General features: G+C 33.9%; 1 protein-coding gene across 7 annotated transcripts in view; it reads right to left on the reverse strand.

Annotated features, from left to right (window-relative positions):
- Positions 1-17358, reverse strand: part of LOC131047875 (BEACH domain-containing protein B) — a 273465-nt gene that overhangs the window by 92464 nt on the left and 163643 nt on the right. For all 7 annotated transcript variants that reach the window (XM_057981681.2, XM_057981678.2, XM_057981679.2 and 4 more), the window contains one exon: positions 15821-15997. In XM_057981681.2, coding sequence (XP_057837664.2) covers positions 15821-15997 — 177 coding nt within the window. The remainder of the gene's footprint in view (positions 1-15820; positions 15998-17358) is intronic.

Here is a 17358-nt window from a genome sequence, read left to right on the forward strand (position 1 = left end):
ATAGTTCTCTATACCCTGTAATGTGTCTTGAAGACCCACTGCCTATGATCCAGGTGTTAGATTTGTTGGATACTTGGTTAGAGAGAGCAGAGTAGAATACATATTTCTCAGAATCATGCTCTTCCTTATTCTTTTTCACTTTTGCAAATGTAGCTGCTTGTTTAATTCTATCTGGACATCTTGCTGCATAGTGCCCATATTGATCACATCTAAAGCATTGAATATGGGAAACATCTTTCTTAGATGAACCTTTCTCATGGCAGTTCTTCCTCTTCTTGAAGTGTTTCTTCTTGCTTTCCTTGTGGGAGTTCACGTTTAGGACATGGATATCTTCATCTATGTTCTTTTGTTTGATCCCTTTCTTGTTTAGTCTTGACTCTTCTTGAAGACAATCTGATCTTAGCCGGTCAAAGTTTGGATATTTAGCCCTTGCACTGATGCCTTGAACAAATAATTCCCATGTACTAGGCGAAACATCTAGAGCAATAAGTGTTAGCTCTTTGCTTTGGATCTCATATCCAAGTGTTGCCAATTCATCCCTTAGTGCTGATATTCTCATAAAGTATGCATTGATTGATTCTCCTTTATTCATACTTATATGATTAATTTCCCTCTTTAGAGCCAAGGTTCTACTTGCATTGTTTATTTCGAATGTGCTTTCGAGTGATTTGAACATATGGTAAGCAGTAACTCCATCGACTATGATCTTCATAGCCTTTTCATTCCCCCCAATCCATGCCGATTTGTCGGGGTGATTCTCTGGTTCTTTGGATTCATCTTTTATAAAAGATTCAACTTTATTTTCTCTTAGGAACATTTTTATTCTGAATTTCCATGTTGAGAAATTATCTCCCCCTTCAAGTCTATCCTCAAATCTGATATCATTGGCCATGGAGAAATGTGATGTTTATAACCTTTGATTTGAACTTCTCAAATTTGAATGCCTCAGGTTCTTCCTACCATGGCTCTGATACCATGTAAATGATATTCAAATTTATGTTCAAAATCTAAAGATTATAGATTTTGTCTCTCTTTTATTTTCTAAGAAGTCTTTCTTTCTATATTTACTTGAAGATATATTCAATATTTTATTGCTGGTTACTGATCGTAATTTCCTTTGTATTGCAGATCACTGTATAGAACATTAATTGATTTCGATATCTTTCTACAGCACTCGAATGGCATATATATATATGTAAATAACCTTTGATCAAGGCATGCCTTGCCCGGGCATGTCTCTTGATATGTCCGATCAAGACATTTCTTGATCCTATGAAGTAGACGTCGTTTCATAACAAATAATAACAAACTTTGTTTATATCAGATACCAATCGGTGTCATTTCAGATGCTAATGATTATTGATTAACCCGATAACAATCGGTTTATTATAAGTGCAGATCGATAACCAAAATCGGTGATAGTTATCATACACGATAACTATGATATGCAATATTAATACGATCTGATCTGAAACATATGAACACGATCATGGCATAAGTAATATGATCATAACACGATCAATGAAAAGTTTGTACATGCTGTTTAAGTATCAATATATGCAAATCCATACTTGAAATCATGAAATATATATAAAGATGATTATAACAAGTTTATTCAATCAAACTGATTGATCAACATAAAGTCTACCATTTGTTTTGTAATTTCATCAATAAGGTAGATGATTGAATGAGAGATAAATGAAGTCTCTCATTCAATCATTTATCTGACCGACGCTACTTAGTTTCAACAACGTGAAATTAAGTATGATTGTCATACATATTACAGTCTATACTAATATTACTATTAAATTCCGCACAAGAACATTATCAGGCTTCATATATTAAGCATACATATTCAGCACATCCCCATGCATACCACCAAGATCAAGGATGTTACTGTCTGTAACTTAATAACAGTTGTGATCTGATTTGATCGATAGTGATGTCACTGGATGCTTATGATTCCTTTCCTTTATATCTCTCAATGCGAGGGAGAGGTCACACCTCTTCATCATGTATGCCCTTAGGCAAGAGACATCCCTTTCACCATTAGCACCCTTTGAAAGCGTGCAACTCTTCATTTTTTCTGCCCTTTGAAAGGGACACAACCTTTCACAATCAGATCTGCACTTCTTATTTAAATCAGATCTATGCTTCTGATTCCGAAATTGTCCCCCCTTCAAATGAGTACTCTTCTCCCTTTTAAACCTCACATTTGGGGTAGTCACAACTTATCATTTCATGCCTTTTGACCATTCATTAACTTTCATCAAATTTAAATTATATTTAATTATATTCTTTTATATTTTAATTTAATTTTTATTTTTATTCTTTTGTATTTTAATTTTATTATTATTTATTACTAAATTATATTTCAAAGTGGGAACATTACAAATTTTATCTCCCTGCCTCCAATTCGCGCACCTACACCATTCTCAGGAATGCTTGTAGTAGTCTTAATTTACCTAAAGATGGCTTACAATGTAGCAATTGTCTTAATCAGTTTTGACGGTCTGATAGTTCTAACTTTCATAAAATCAATGGTAGAACTGTATATAAAACATTATGCACTCATGAATTTTTTATTGATTATGCTAACCAATGTTGGAATCTTCCTTTAACTAATAAGCAATGGCAAGATGTTTTTAGCAGGCATTGAGGTAATATCTCTGAACCAAAAAAAACATGTTTCAAATGGCTGCTAATATTACAAAGATTACCTTCTAAAATGAGCCATACTGACATTGATGCAGCATATGTAGACAGCTAGAAACGATTAAGCATATAATATTTTATTGTTTCTTCACAAAAAAAATATGGAACATTTTTTGCTTTGATTTAAAAGGTTGGAAAGGTAAAATCATCTGGATAGAAATTCTCTTTGGACATATTAATAAATTGGATAAAAGTTGTAACTTATTTTAGTTGGTATTAACAAATGAAATACTTTGATATATTTGGATTTCAAGAAATAAGGAAAAGTTTCAGGGGATTAGGAGGGAGTTTACTGGACCTTTCAAAAGACTCGCACTATAGACTATTGTTGTGCAGGTCACTGTCACAAAGAAAATATAAAGACACAAGTTCATGAAATTGCTGGAAAACGTGATAGTCACTGTGAATGCTTCAAAAGTGTTATATGGACAAAAACAGTCATCCAACAAAGAGGAAAACAAACCTTTCTTGCAAGAACAAATGCAGTTTCTTAATAGGTACAATGAGGATGAACCCCAAAGAGAAGCAAGGAAACAGAAGAATAACCAAAACAGAGTAAGAGTGCATCTTAATGAGATTGACAGCATGGGCATAGAAATTCTGAGCTCCAACAGTAGCATGTCATCTGTTGATCCCCCTATTGGATAGGGTAAATTAGACCAATACAGTGAAAGTGTTAACTTCTAAGCACTAATGGTAGTTGTTGATCTTTATGTTCTCCCAACCCTGCATTTTTGTATATCTTTGGTGATTTTGAACAGCTAAAACAAAACGTTTGGGGTTACTCGTAGTAAGGTTTAGAACTGTATAGCATCTAGTGTATTGTTGGCCCCATGTGGTCTTTTAATGTTGTCCTCTATTCACTGTCATAGTATTGTTGGCTGTATACTGACTTGAACTCACAAAGATTGTTTTTTTTTGAAAGAAAAAAATTAAATTTATTTTGCAAATTTAATTTTTTTTTTAATTTTGATTTTCAAACAGGTTGTTGCAACCCGTTTTGCCTCCAACACAATTATGATAAGATGATTTGTGAAGGTTTGTCACGCACTTTCTCACATGGTAATCTGCCCAAATTGGTCCATATGGAGGCAATCTAACACTACAAGGGCAATTAAGGTTAAGCAAATGACCCTAGATGGCATTTGGTGGGATCATGTTGTAATGTCCCCATCCTAGTCAGGAACATTGGTTTGAGGAGTTAGCCTATTTTTGGACCCTTGTAGGCTAACAGGGTATGGATAAGGGGGTCAGTAATACAGTATCTTGAGGAGTGGTCTGTCTATTTGTTCTAGTTCGGTATTGAGTTCAGTTCTGCTCTTCGTTTCATCAGTTTCTGACATTTTTTGAGGAGATCCTAATTTTTAGGGAAAAACTGTTAAAAATAGGCATGGTCCTATTTTCATTGGCATGGCGAATTGTGGCCCCAGCTTCTGACAGATTGCGTTTTCGAGCAATAATGAGAGAGATATGAATTTTTAAGTGGTTCCACAAGCAATTAATATTTTAATGAAATATTAATATAGAATCACAAAGTGCATCACTTAAATTTATTTAAGTGAAAATTTGATATCTCCTAAGCTAGGCGTTGCTTTTAGGGTTAAGTTGGGAACCCTAAAAGCAAGTTCTAATTTTTAAATCCCTAATTGCCAAAAACCATACTTTTTGGGTATTTAGGCAGCCAAGATGGAAATTAAACCTCATTCATTGATATTGAGCATTTGACACTTCTTCTTAGCACTTGGCTATGGCGGCTAGGGTTTGGACCTGTTTTGGAGAGCATGCATTCTTCAGAATTCAGAAGCTTTGAGATTGTGAAAGATCAATCGAATTGTTGCAGCTTGGTTGGCTTCATTCAGAAGTCAAATTGAATTAAATTGGGGCAGATTTGGCTTCTTACAAGGCAGATTTGTTGTAGGTTTCCTATTTACTGTTTGTTGTTAATTCTTCTATGGTTTGGAGGCTTATTTTTCCCAAACTCACAACTTGCTCATTTATTAGCACCATCTTCCACTGTTTGGGTGTCTTAGTATTAAATAAGAGCAGATCTGAATTGTTTCAAAATAAAAATAAGAACTTTGTAAGTTGCTGATTGAATTCTTTTAATTCAATAAATTGGATAAGGACCTACGAGTATGCTTCTAAATTCTCCAGTTTATTGTTTCAGTTGGTTAATTTCATGTATTATTTCAATATGTGTTGCAAATTAAGAAACCCCCTTCTGCAACTTCTGTCTATTTCTAAAAGACCATCTTAATAATCAAAATTAAAAAGATCTACAAATTACAGCAGGTTGAAGAGTTGAACCAGCAAGGGTTCATCATAGTGGTATCAGAGTTTTAATCCTACCTTCCTCGAGGGTTAGAATTATTTTTATGCATCAACAACAAACTGGGCCTCACAAGTATTACACACGCAGGAGACCTGATTTACAGGGTGATCCTGATCAAACTGAAGAAATACCCTTGGAAATTATGGGGGATAGGAATGATGGTGAGCCACGCAAAGAGCCTGTGAACAATGAGGACCAAGATGTCAGAGTTATTATGAGGGGTTTTATAACAGGGCAGCGACAGGTTCCCAATGTGTTGCAGCAGTTGACTATAGCCATACAACAAATCACTGTGCCAAGGGGGCATAATCAGAACCAAGAGGAAAATGATAGTGTTGCTGGTCGCCCAAGGGCAAGACTGACTCCCACACACACCTATGATAGGCCTACACGCCCAACCTTTGTTAGAAATGAACCTAAAGAAGAGGACGTGGCTGAGGAGGAAGATGAGGTGGCCTTTACGGTTAACGTGACCACACTTCATGATGAATGGGATGCTTTACCACCAAGAGTTAAGGAACATCTTAACTTTGACAGTTTTATGAGTCAAAAGAGGGAACACAACAAGAAGTGGAATTGGAATGACAGGAAACCTTGGAACAAAACTAATGATCTCAAATATGCAATCAACAAGCTCAGACTTTCTAGTTTTGATGGCAGTGATAGTGTTACAGCCAGAGCTTGGATTAGCAAGTTGGATACCTTCCTGAACCTACATCCTATGTCAAAAGAAGATGCTATTAAGTTTGCAGCTTTGCATTTGGATGGGGTAGCCGATGATTGGTGGCACCATGGGATGGTGACTTTGCATCATGACCTTATTACTACATACCAAGAATTCACTGACAAATTGGTTGAGCGTTTTGATAAAAGAGATCCAGAGTTGTATTTCAAGGATTTAGCTCAGCTGAAACAAATGGGCAGCTTGGAATCTTATATTAGTGAATTTTAGAAACTTTCCGTTATGGTAACTAACATCTCAGAGAGAAGGCTGGTCATTCTTTTTGTTGAAGATCTTCTTTGTAGTTTTGATTATTAAGATGGTCTTTCAGAAATAGACAGAAGTTGCAAAAGGGGGTTTCTTAATTTGCAACACATATTGAAATAATACATGAAATTAATCAACTGAAACAATAAACTGGAGAATTTAGAAGCATACCCATAGGTCCTTAGCCAATTTATTGAATTAAAAGAATTCAATCAGCAACTTACAAAGTTCTGATTTTTATTCTGAAACAATTCAAATCTGCTCTTATTTAATACTAAGACATCCGAACAGTGGAAGATGGCGCCAATAAATGAGCAAGTTGTGAGTTTGGGAAAAGAAGACTCTAAACCACACAAGAATTAACAACAAACAGTAAATAGGAAACCTACAACAAATCTGCCCTGTAAGAAGCCAAATCTGCCCCAATTTAATTCAATTTGACTTCTGAATGAAGCCAACCAAGCTGCAACAATTCGATTGATCTTTCACAATCTCAAAGCTAATGAATTTTGAAGAATGCACGCTCTCCAAAAAAAGTCCAAACCCTAGCCGCCATAGCCAAGTGCTTAGAAGAAATGTCAAATGTTCAATATCAATGAATGAGGTTTAATTTCCATCTTGGCTGCCTAAATACCCAAAAAGTACGATTTTTGGCAATTAGGGATTTAAAAATTATAACTTGCTTTTAGGGTTCCCAACTTAGCCCTAAAAGCAACGCCTAGCTTAAGAGCTTTGTATGGATAGGATGCTCCTAGTTTTCTAGATTTATTGATGAGCGATTGCAGAGTACCAAGTGTTGGGAATCTGCTACATGAGAACCAGGATATTATGATACCACTTCGTGATAATATTCAGAAGGCTCAGAATCAGCAAAAGCAATATACTGATCAAAGGAGGGTTGAGCGATCTTTTGAGATTGGGGATATGGTGTATTTGATGCTACAGCCCTATAGACAATCCTCTCTTAGGAAGAAGGGCTCAGAGAAACTCAAGCCACGTTACTATGGTGTAATGTCCCCAACTTGGTTCAAGACAGTTGTAACCGTAATTAATTGATTTCCAATATACTTAACTACATCGATTAAGAGACAAAACTATCTTAACACGAATCCAACCTAGGATGTTCTACCTTTTCTTTAATCCATCAAGTACTAGCTATCTCACCATTCTAAATGATTAATCCTATTTTTGCTTTATAAATCATTTATGCATTTTTAATTAATAAATACTCATTGTTATCAATCAATTAATAAATACTTTGTTTTTGGTGATTTAATAAATATTTATTAATCTACTAATAATGACTTTTGATTATATTAATATTAACTATAATTATTATATTAATATTTATTATTATCAATATCTATATTTACAATATTTATATTATTCCTTATTCTGATATATATATATATATATATATATATATATATAACTTATTATATAGATTATTAACACCACCATTGCCTAAAAAACATTAGTTATTATAATTTTGTTGTAAGAGCAGACAAACCTGACAGGTGTTAGATCTGGTCTGCCACAATAAGGAAATTAAATGACTGTCATACGTATTGTAGTCTACATAAATATTATTATTAAATTCTGCATAATATCATTATCAAACTTCATATATCCAGCATACGTATTAAGCACATCTTTTCCCAATTAAACCAATCGGTTAGTGTTAACGAAATACAATTGAATCACTTCAGAGCAATTCCTATTACTTAACACTATGATTAATTAGTCCTCGATCCTAAGCATTTATACCTATTAAATCTGATAACAATTTGACTGTATCTTATAATTCTGATAGCAGTTTTACCTTTTAAATCTTGATACGATTATTATGTCTACCTATGCTAAATTATGCCAGATATAACCTAGGGACGGCGTGGCCTGTATTTGATATTACGTACATGTGTGAATTGCCTGCTGATTTAGACCCCACTCTCTTCGATACTTCTTCACACTACATACGTGATTGTTTTCACACACATCATTCATATATTCTCTCCGTTCCCTCCCCTTTTTTACATTCAAATTTTCAATATATATATTTTATCATGCTTTTTATGAAGGGATGTAACCCTTAAGTTAGATGATAACCTTTTATAAAAGATCGTAATTTTTACAATGAATAGTCACTTTACTTGGTTATTGTTTAACATAAACAAGTAACAAATTAAATGCACCCTTTCGTGATTTTTTAAAATGAAGAGTCACTTTACTTGGTCACTGTTTAACATAAACAAGTAACTACAACAAATTAAATGCACCCCCCTTTATTTAACTGTTTAACATATCAATCATATAATTTTTAGCGCACCCCTTGCATATACGATTACCTTCTCTCTGGTGTTTGATTCTTTATTTGAATAATATCTGAACCTTGAACAAGTCGAAGCCTTATATAATTACCATATGCCACATCAGAATCGAAGCTTTCTGCATTGAAATAACTTATCAACTCTGATTATAATCATTGTGTTCTCTATGTTTGTTCTGTCTGAATCAATTAGTATTAATATTAGATATCATTATTGGTTTTGCCTGAATCTTAATAACAGTTCTGTTCTGTTCTGGTCGATGGATATCATTCACTCCTAACGTAGCTGTATTCTATGCCAATATGATTCCTTAGCATTACTCGATATTCAAAATGGTCTCCTCTTAAGCTGTAAAATATACCTTCATCAAGATGTGTCTGTATTCTGTACTCGGGAATATCTGAGTCTATAATATACTGTAGGCTGATTGTTTATAATCAATTTATAATAATATTATGTTAATTTAAGATTATTAATAAATATGTTAATTTAAGATTATAAATAAATTATGTTTTATGTAAGTAATAGATAATCGTAAATAACAAATTAATAAATAATAATATTAATATTATTTTTATATCAATGAATGATTAATATTGCTATTAATATTATTAACATCAATTATTAATTATATAATAAATGATAATTTATTATTATGATGAAGAATCACAAAATCTATTATTAATTACATCACCAGGATGTGGGTTTATGACAACCCTCTTACTTTAGAGGAAAATCGTGAAGTCTCATAAATGAGACGATTTTCCAATCTTATTCAATGTTAATTAATAAATGTTTTAATTATCGTATTTAGCTAATCACAATAATCCAATGTCAAAAGAGGGGTTATGACAGTCCGCCCTTCCCAAATTTGCTTGTCCTCAAGCAAATGTTCATTTTAATTTTCTCAGCTAAGTCATCTACCGACATGAGTTAAAACAACACAGAGCATATACAAAGGAAACACAAAGTATACACATGGAAGGCACAGAGCATACACATGGAAAACACGAAGCATACATATATGCAAACACAGAGTATACACGTGAATACACACATTGTGAAATTTCTTTCTTGTTATGAGTAGAAATACAAATCAACACTTGCCTAATGCAAAAATATAAACATCCAATCTAGTTTGTGATGTCCCCTATTGGGACTTTACTCAATTTGCCCTAGAATTCCTAGTTGAAGTCTACATTAATTTGAGTTTATTTGTTATCAATAAGTCAATTCCATATTTAATTCCTAGTGGGATAAAAGGGATAAGCTACCTTAGGATGCCCGTAGCGCTTATCAGGCCCAAGGATGGTACACACCCCCTTGGCCCTCCTGCCAGAAGCCCTTTGTCAACTGCAGTGGGTAGGCTACCTGACAGAGGCCTAGTTCCTGCTATCCCTGTTGCCTAATTCCTCATTTATCTCACTGGGTTTGGATATGCAATTGTTTTATTCATTATCTTGGTAGTAACTTATATTATTAAGAATTTCAATTGGAATAAATGTAATGAGTCTGATTAGCCATATCGACAAAGAGGATAGATAGCACATGTTTGGATACTTTCCTCAAGTATTAAATGGACTATGCTTAACTCCCTATTCGCCATTAATGAGAGAGAAGAGATTTAGACACAATGAGACGCCCGTAGCGCTTATCAGGCCCAAGGACGGTACACACCCCCTTGGCCCCCCTGCCAGAAGCCCTTTGTCAACTGCAGTGGGTGGGCTACCTGACAGAGGCCTAGTTTCTGCTGACCTCATTGTTCTGTCTCTCTCCCACACTAGTGGTGAATGTGAAGTCTAAATTTCTTTAAGATTATACTGTTATCAATGAGACAATTCCACTATTTTAATTTGAATTACTCTGAAGTCATACCCATTCAATATCTATTTGGCTGATAATAATATATTTTAAATTCATCTTACAAGATAGAACCTTCGTTGCTTGTCGGTCATGGTACTCGCCTCTGTTCATTGACTAGAATAATTCGTTGATTCAATCTTACCCTTCAGGATGGCAAGATCATAGCTCTGATACCATTTGTAATGTCCCCAACTTGGTTCAAGACAGTTGTAACCGTAATTAATTGATTTCCAATATACTTAACTACATCGATTAAGAGACAAAACTATCTTAACACGAATCCAACCTAGGATGTTCTACCTTTTCTTTAATCCATCAAGTACTAGCTATCTCACCATTCTAAATGATTAATCCTATTTTTGCTTTATAAATCATTTACGCATTTTTAATTAATAAATACTCATTGTTATCAATCAATTAATAAATACTTTGTTTTTGGTGATTTAATAAATATTTATTAATCTACTAATAATGACTTTTGATTATATTAATATTAACTATAATTATTATATTAATATTTATTATTATCAATATCTATATTTACAATATTTATATTATTCCTTATTCTGATATATATATATATATATATAAAACTTATTATATAGATTATTAACACCACCATTGCCTAAAAAACATTAGTTATTATAATTTTGTTGTAAGAGCAGACAAACCTGACAGGTGTTAGATCTGGTCTGCCACAATAAGGAAATTAAATGACTGTCATACGTATTGTAGTCTACATAAATATTATTATTAAATTCTGCATAATATCATTATCAAACTTCATATATCCAGCATACGTATTAAGCACATCTTTTCCCAATTAAACCAATCTGTTAGTGTTAACGAAATACAATTGAATCACTTCAGAGCAATTCCTATTACTTAACACTATGATTAATTAGTCCTCGATCCTAAGCATTTATACCTATTAAATCTGATAACAATTTGACTGTATCTTATAATTCTGATAGCAGTTTTACCTTTTAAATCTTGATACGATTATTATGTCTACCTATGCTAAATTATGCCAGATATAACCTAGGGACGGCGTGGCCTGTATTTGATATTACGTACATGTGTGAATTGCCTGCTGATTTAGACCCCACTCTCTTCTATACTTCTTCACACTACATACGTGATTGTTTTCACACACATCATTCATATATTCTCTCCGTTCCCTCCCCTTTTTTACATTCAAATTTTCAATATATATATTTTATCATGCTTTTTATGAAGGGATGTAACCCTTAAGTTAGATGATAACCTTTTATAAAAGATCGTAATTTTTACAATGAATAGTCACTTTACTTGGTTATTGTTTAACATAAACAAGTAACAAATTAAATGCACCCTTTCGTGACTTTTTAAAATGAAGAGTCACTTTACTTGGTTACTGTTTAACATAAACAAGTAACTACAACAAATTAAATGCACCCCCCTTTATTTAACTGTTTAACATATCAATCATATAATTTTTAGGGAAAAACTGCTAAAAATAGACATGGTCCTATTTTCATTGGCATGGCGAACTATGGCCCCCGCTTCTGACAGATTCAGTTTCCAAGCAATAAGGAGAGAGATGAATTTTTAAGTGGTTCCACAGGCAATTAATATTTTAATGAAATATTAATATAAAATCACAAAGTGCATCACTTAAATTTATTTAAGTGAAAATTTAATATCTCCTAAGCTAGGTGTTGCTTTTAGGGTTAAGTTGGGAACCCTAAAAGCAAGTTATAATTTTTAAATCCCTAATTGCCAAAAATCGTACTTTTTGGGTATTTAGGCAGCCAAGATGGAAATTAAACCTCATTCATTGATATTGAGTATTTGACATTTCTTTTGAGCACTTGGCTATGGCGGCTAGGGTTTGGACCTGTTTTGGAGAGCGTGCATTCTTCAAAATTCAGTAGCTTTGAGATTGTGAAAGATCAATCGAATTGTTGCAGCTTGGTTGGCTTCATTCAGAAGTCAAATCGAATTAAATTGGGGCGGATTTGAATACTTACAAGGCAGATTTGTTGTAGGTTTCCTATTCACTGTTTGTTGTTAATTCTTCTGTGGTTTGGAGGCTTCTTTTTCCCAAACTCACAACTTGCTCATTTATTGGCACCATCTTCCACTGTTTGGGTGTCTTACTATGAATTGTTTCAAAATAAAAATAAGAACTTTGTAAGTTGTTAATTGAATTCTTTTAATTCAATAAATTGGTTAAGGACCTACGGGTATGCTTCTGAATTCTCCAGTTTATTGTTTCAATTGATTAATTTCATGTATTATTTCAATATGTGTTGCAAATTAAGAAACCCCCTTCTGCAACTTCTGTCTATTTCTGAAAGACCATCTTAATAATCAAAATTACAAAGAAGATCTACAAATTACAGCAGGTTGAAGTGTTGAACCAGCAAGGGTTCATCACACATGTTGAGTATCTCCTTAGTTTCACTGAGCCCATATTGAGCATGATCTATTATAGCGAAATGGATAGGCCATATCTGTGTGAAGTTTATGATGGCATTGACTTAATCATTGAGAAGATGAAAGTCATCATAGATGCAAAAGTGCAAGATCATGAAGAAAAATTCTTCAAAGAACTACAACAAAGTATTGTAGAGAGAAGGAACAAAATGACCACTCTGTTGCATCTTCTGCCTTTGCATTGAGTCTCAAATATTATAGTCCTCAGCTCCTTTCTCATCCGACAATAGTTGCCCTATATAGAGATCTTGAAGCTCCTCAAGGATACAAGCCAACACTTCATAGCCTCTTTTGCTGATCATGACATGCAGGATGCAGTGAGGGCTGAGAACCTTGGTTTTTCATGCTCGCAGCTCCAATGCTTGTGGTCTTGATGCTCTTCAAAACAAATACATGGTTGATGCTCATAGTTGGTAGTACTTCCATGATGAAACCTCTTGTCATCAAAATTTTATAGCAAGTTTTATAAAAAAAAAATCTTGTATCTTTTAAGTTTCTTTATATTTTCATTTTATGATTTAAGTTTTAAAATTTTTAACTCTCTAATTTTGTCTTAATAGGTTGAAAGTTCATTTGCATTTGAGAGGAATTGGAGCACATACTCCATCCACTCAATAAAGAACAATAGACTGCAACCAAAAACGGCTGAGGACTTGGTGTTTTTGCATTCAAACTTCTGGCTCCTTATGCACAAGCAAATTGGCTACAAAGAAGTGAGATATCAAGTACAAAGGTATACACTTGGAACGCTTCCACTGCCCACTTTGCTGTACTTCATGTTGATGATGACTGTGAGCCACCTAGCAAACTTGAGAGTGCTAGTGTGGATGCTAGGGGTAGTGCCCGTGGCACTATTTGTGGTTCTTCTAATTTATCCCAACATAGATCATCTAATATGAATGATAATGATGATATTTGCAATGATCCATATGATATTTGATCAACGGTCGCTGATTGTAGACACTTGACATTATCATTTTTAAACTTAAAAGTTTAATATATATCATGACATTCGAGTTTGACTAATATTTTGAACTTGATTACTGCTGCAAATATGTATAGATTTTTTATTTTTATATAGTTTTGTATGGATGAACCCAACCACAAAAAAATTTTGACCAAATCTTTGAACCCAAACCTGAACCGGGAACTTAGCTTTTCAAAATATCTTGTCCTTATCTTCTCACATCTAAACCATTGCTTACCTCAACACGCTTTTAATGCATGCTTTTATTTATCCTGCGATGTGAATCAAGGGCCTTAAATACAAAACAAGATGAAGGTATGAAGATAGAGTTACATTCTTGGGTAGAAGTATTATATTGTACAGCAAATCCTTGCAAATTCCATTATATAATGGTTAATTCTCACACAATTTGTATAGCATACAATGACAATCAAAAACAACTCTAGAAATATTTTTACATTTCAAACCTAGCTAGCTACAACACAATTATAATGCAGTGCTTTTATTTATCCTGCAGTCGTGAATCAAGCCCCTAGCCCACAAAATCATATCAAGGCAAACTGGTAGAGCTACGCTTTTATCTTCCCTTTCCAAACTATTTATTATTCCATCCATTATCAGCCTCCATATTGAGATACAAAAAGTAAAAATCCTGAGGTCTTTCTTTCCATCCTTCTGCTAGCATAACATGCAATTATCCACATGTAATTAGAAGACTGAAAGGATACATTTTTTCTATCTTCTGTGGAATATTTTCTTAAATTGTTGTCCAACAGTCATGAAACAAACTTGCCAGCCAAAGGGATACCAAACCTATGATGTCTGTGACCGCTGAAGTAGAAAGGTTTTGAATCAACTTATAAATTGGGTATACAAGGTGTATCTTATTATTTATTGCATAAAACATTCTTATTATGGCTGACAATTTTCTGTATCTGGCTAGATAGCTTCTATGCAAAGATGCCTCTATATCATATCTCTAGTGCCCCCATGCCTAAAATAGGTTCAAAAGAATAAAGAAAGAAAAAGAAGTATTAAATTAATTTTCAACTAATCATCAAAATAGATCAAGGAGAGGCTCAATGAGTCTCAAAAGCACACCTAGTAATGATAGAAAGTAGTAGTCAAAAATCAGTTCCAACACTTCAAAAAAAGGAATCCTACAAGCTAAAAGCTACATGGAATAACAAAATATTCTAACTAGGGGATAAATCTAAAGTGTAAAACCCTAATCCACAGCAGCAAAAATGAAGCCAAGTAACCATGGATTACCATATTTTCATGCCAATTCGGAACATTGTGCCATTTTGCAGCAATACAAACCTTTCACCCCAAAACATACATTTTTTAAAAATATTTTCTAGTCATGTACTTGTGGAGAATTTGCACCCTATCACAAAGTGAACAAAGCAAGTCCCATGAATCATATAGGGTTTTCTTTCTCTGCATCTACTAACATAAAATTCAATTCTCCACAAGGAATTAGAAAACTGAATGGATACAATTTTCCCTTGTAGAGAATCTGCACCCTTGGTAAAGTGAGCATAACGAGTACCATAAATCATAGGGTTTTCTCTCTGCTTCTCCTAACATATAACTCAATTCTCCACAAGGGAGTAGAAAACTGAATGGATACAAAAAAATTGTGTTCTGTAGAAAAATGCCCTTGATTACAAACAGTCAATAGAAGGTTCTTCCGAACCAGAGAGATAGCTAACCTATGATGGGCATAACAAGTGAAATGGGCATTCTTTACATCAAACCATTGAATTGGGCTTTCAAGTTGCACCTTACTATTTATTACATTAAAGAACAATATAATTCTGCCAAACTTGTGATCAGATAAGGTACTTTATATATGTAAATGGCTCCATATAAGGTCTTTAGAGATACCATGCTTAATAAAGGTTTAAAAATTCTACCAATCTAAGCACTTACCAAAGGTTCAGCAGAAACAAGAACATTGCATATCATTAATCAATGAACAATGATGAGAGATGTTTGAAGAGTTGTACCATTCAGTAGAATGTTTCAAGTTTATTATACGAACTGCAAAAAAACATCTAAAACATTTTTTCTTACAAGATTACAAAGATTCATAATCAGCTGTTTGCATAACTAACTCATACAAACTAAAAATAAATCACCTCTATTATGAGTTTCTCCTCATCAAGCAGCGCTGTACATCCTTTTCCAGTTTCAGTGAGGAAGCTAAATAAACCCATAACTTCATTATTTCCTGGAAAGCTCTCTACCCTGGCCCAGCATGAAAATGTAAAACCTCTGTTGCAAGGCCAGTGCAAAGGTGTTGTTATCTCAATTCCCTGCAAGTAAAGAACAACAATTAGAAAAACATTTAGTCTGATGATAACATAAATATGTCCAGATTTATAGTTGCTTAAGTTGCCTTTTTCAATTGGAACTGTTAACTTGCAACAGTTTCACTTGTTCCTTCTACTCCCATTATTTCCATCCCTGTTGTGCCAATATGTTCTCTACTGTGATTTAACAGCACTTCTGCCTGAAAGTATTCATATAAAATCTGTAGGGTTGTGAATTCTTTTGACCAACAAGTAGCTCAGACCAAGGTTTATTTGTATTCAATCCCCTGCTTGCCAAATATATACAGCACTCTATGCTTGATTGCATTCTTCTCAATATTTTCAAATGCTAACTCCATATTCATTACTCTAATACATTACAAGGAAGAACACAGAGCCTTAGCAGTATGAACCTAACATAGGGAGTCCTGTGATGCTACCTGTGACAAATGACAGGGTGATTCCCATATAGTCAATGAAGCAATGTCTTTTTCTTTCCACATGGCCTTAAATATGGCGCACAGAGTTACAAGTCAACTAATTTTAGGCTCACCCCCCTTGTAACTATTTTGTGTCAATGCAATGCAGATACATAGATGTCATTAATATGGTGGTCATTCCTAGTCTATAAAAGGTTGCAGGATTACAATTTAGTATCCATAGCATATTGTTCTTTTATGGATATACCATTGACTCCAATGAGGAAGTACATCTACATGCATGCAATTGCAGTGCAGATAAATATGTCATTGTTATTTTCAAAACTTGTTCATTCTCAATCTGTCACAATAACCATTTATCAGCATAGCATTGAATCCATAGAGTAATTATAGGTACATGAACATCCAGACAACGGAGAGGAGAACAATTAAATTACAAGACGATGCAATGGGGACTCCTATAATCCATCAGAGATATGAGGTTACAAAAGAAGTACATGTAAGAGCATGACGCACATAAGAAGGCAATTTCTCCATTCCAAAACACACCAGCTGCATAAAAAACATCTTAATTCTTCCATCCTGGTTCAATAGAATAGATTTCCAGAAATAATTAACTTGAGGTTGAGGGCAGCCTGCAATGAACACTGGAGAATTGAACTGCACAATTTTCTAACGGGGTAGCAATGACTAACATAATTATTACCTTCATAGAAAGCATCTTTCCATAAAAGAGCAAAAGGATTGAAATTTGATGTATCTAAGACAGCTTACAAGAAACAGGCAACTAGATGGAATCACCCATAGCTAAAATATGAGCTCATTTCTACTTATTCCATGCCTTCGCTGCATAGTCCAACTCATGCCAAGTATTCAAGAGCTCCTGAGAAATTCATCTTTATTGTTTTTATATTTATCATTATC

Source organism: Cryptomeria japonica, chromosome 3 (assembly GCF_030272615.1).
Source record: "Cryptomeria japonica chromosome 3, Sugi_1.0, whole genome shotgun sequence".
NCBI classification, from domain to species: Eukaryota; Viridiplantae; Streptophyta; class Pinopsida; order Cupressales; family Cupressaceae; genus Cryptomeria; species Cryptomeria japonica.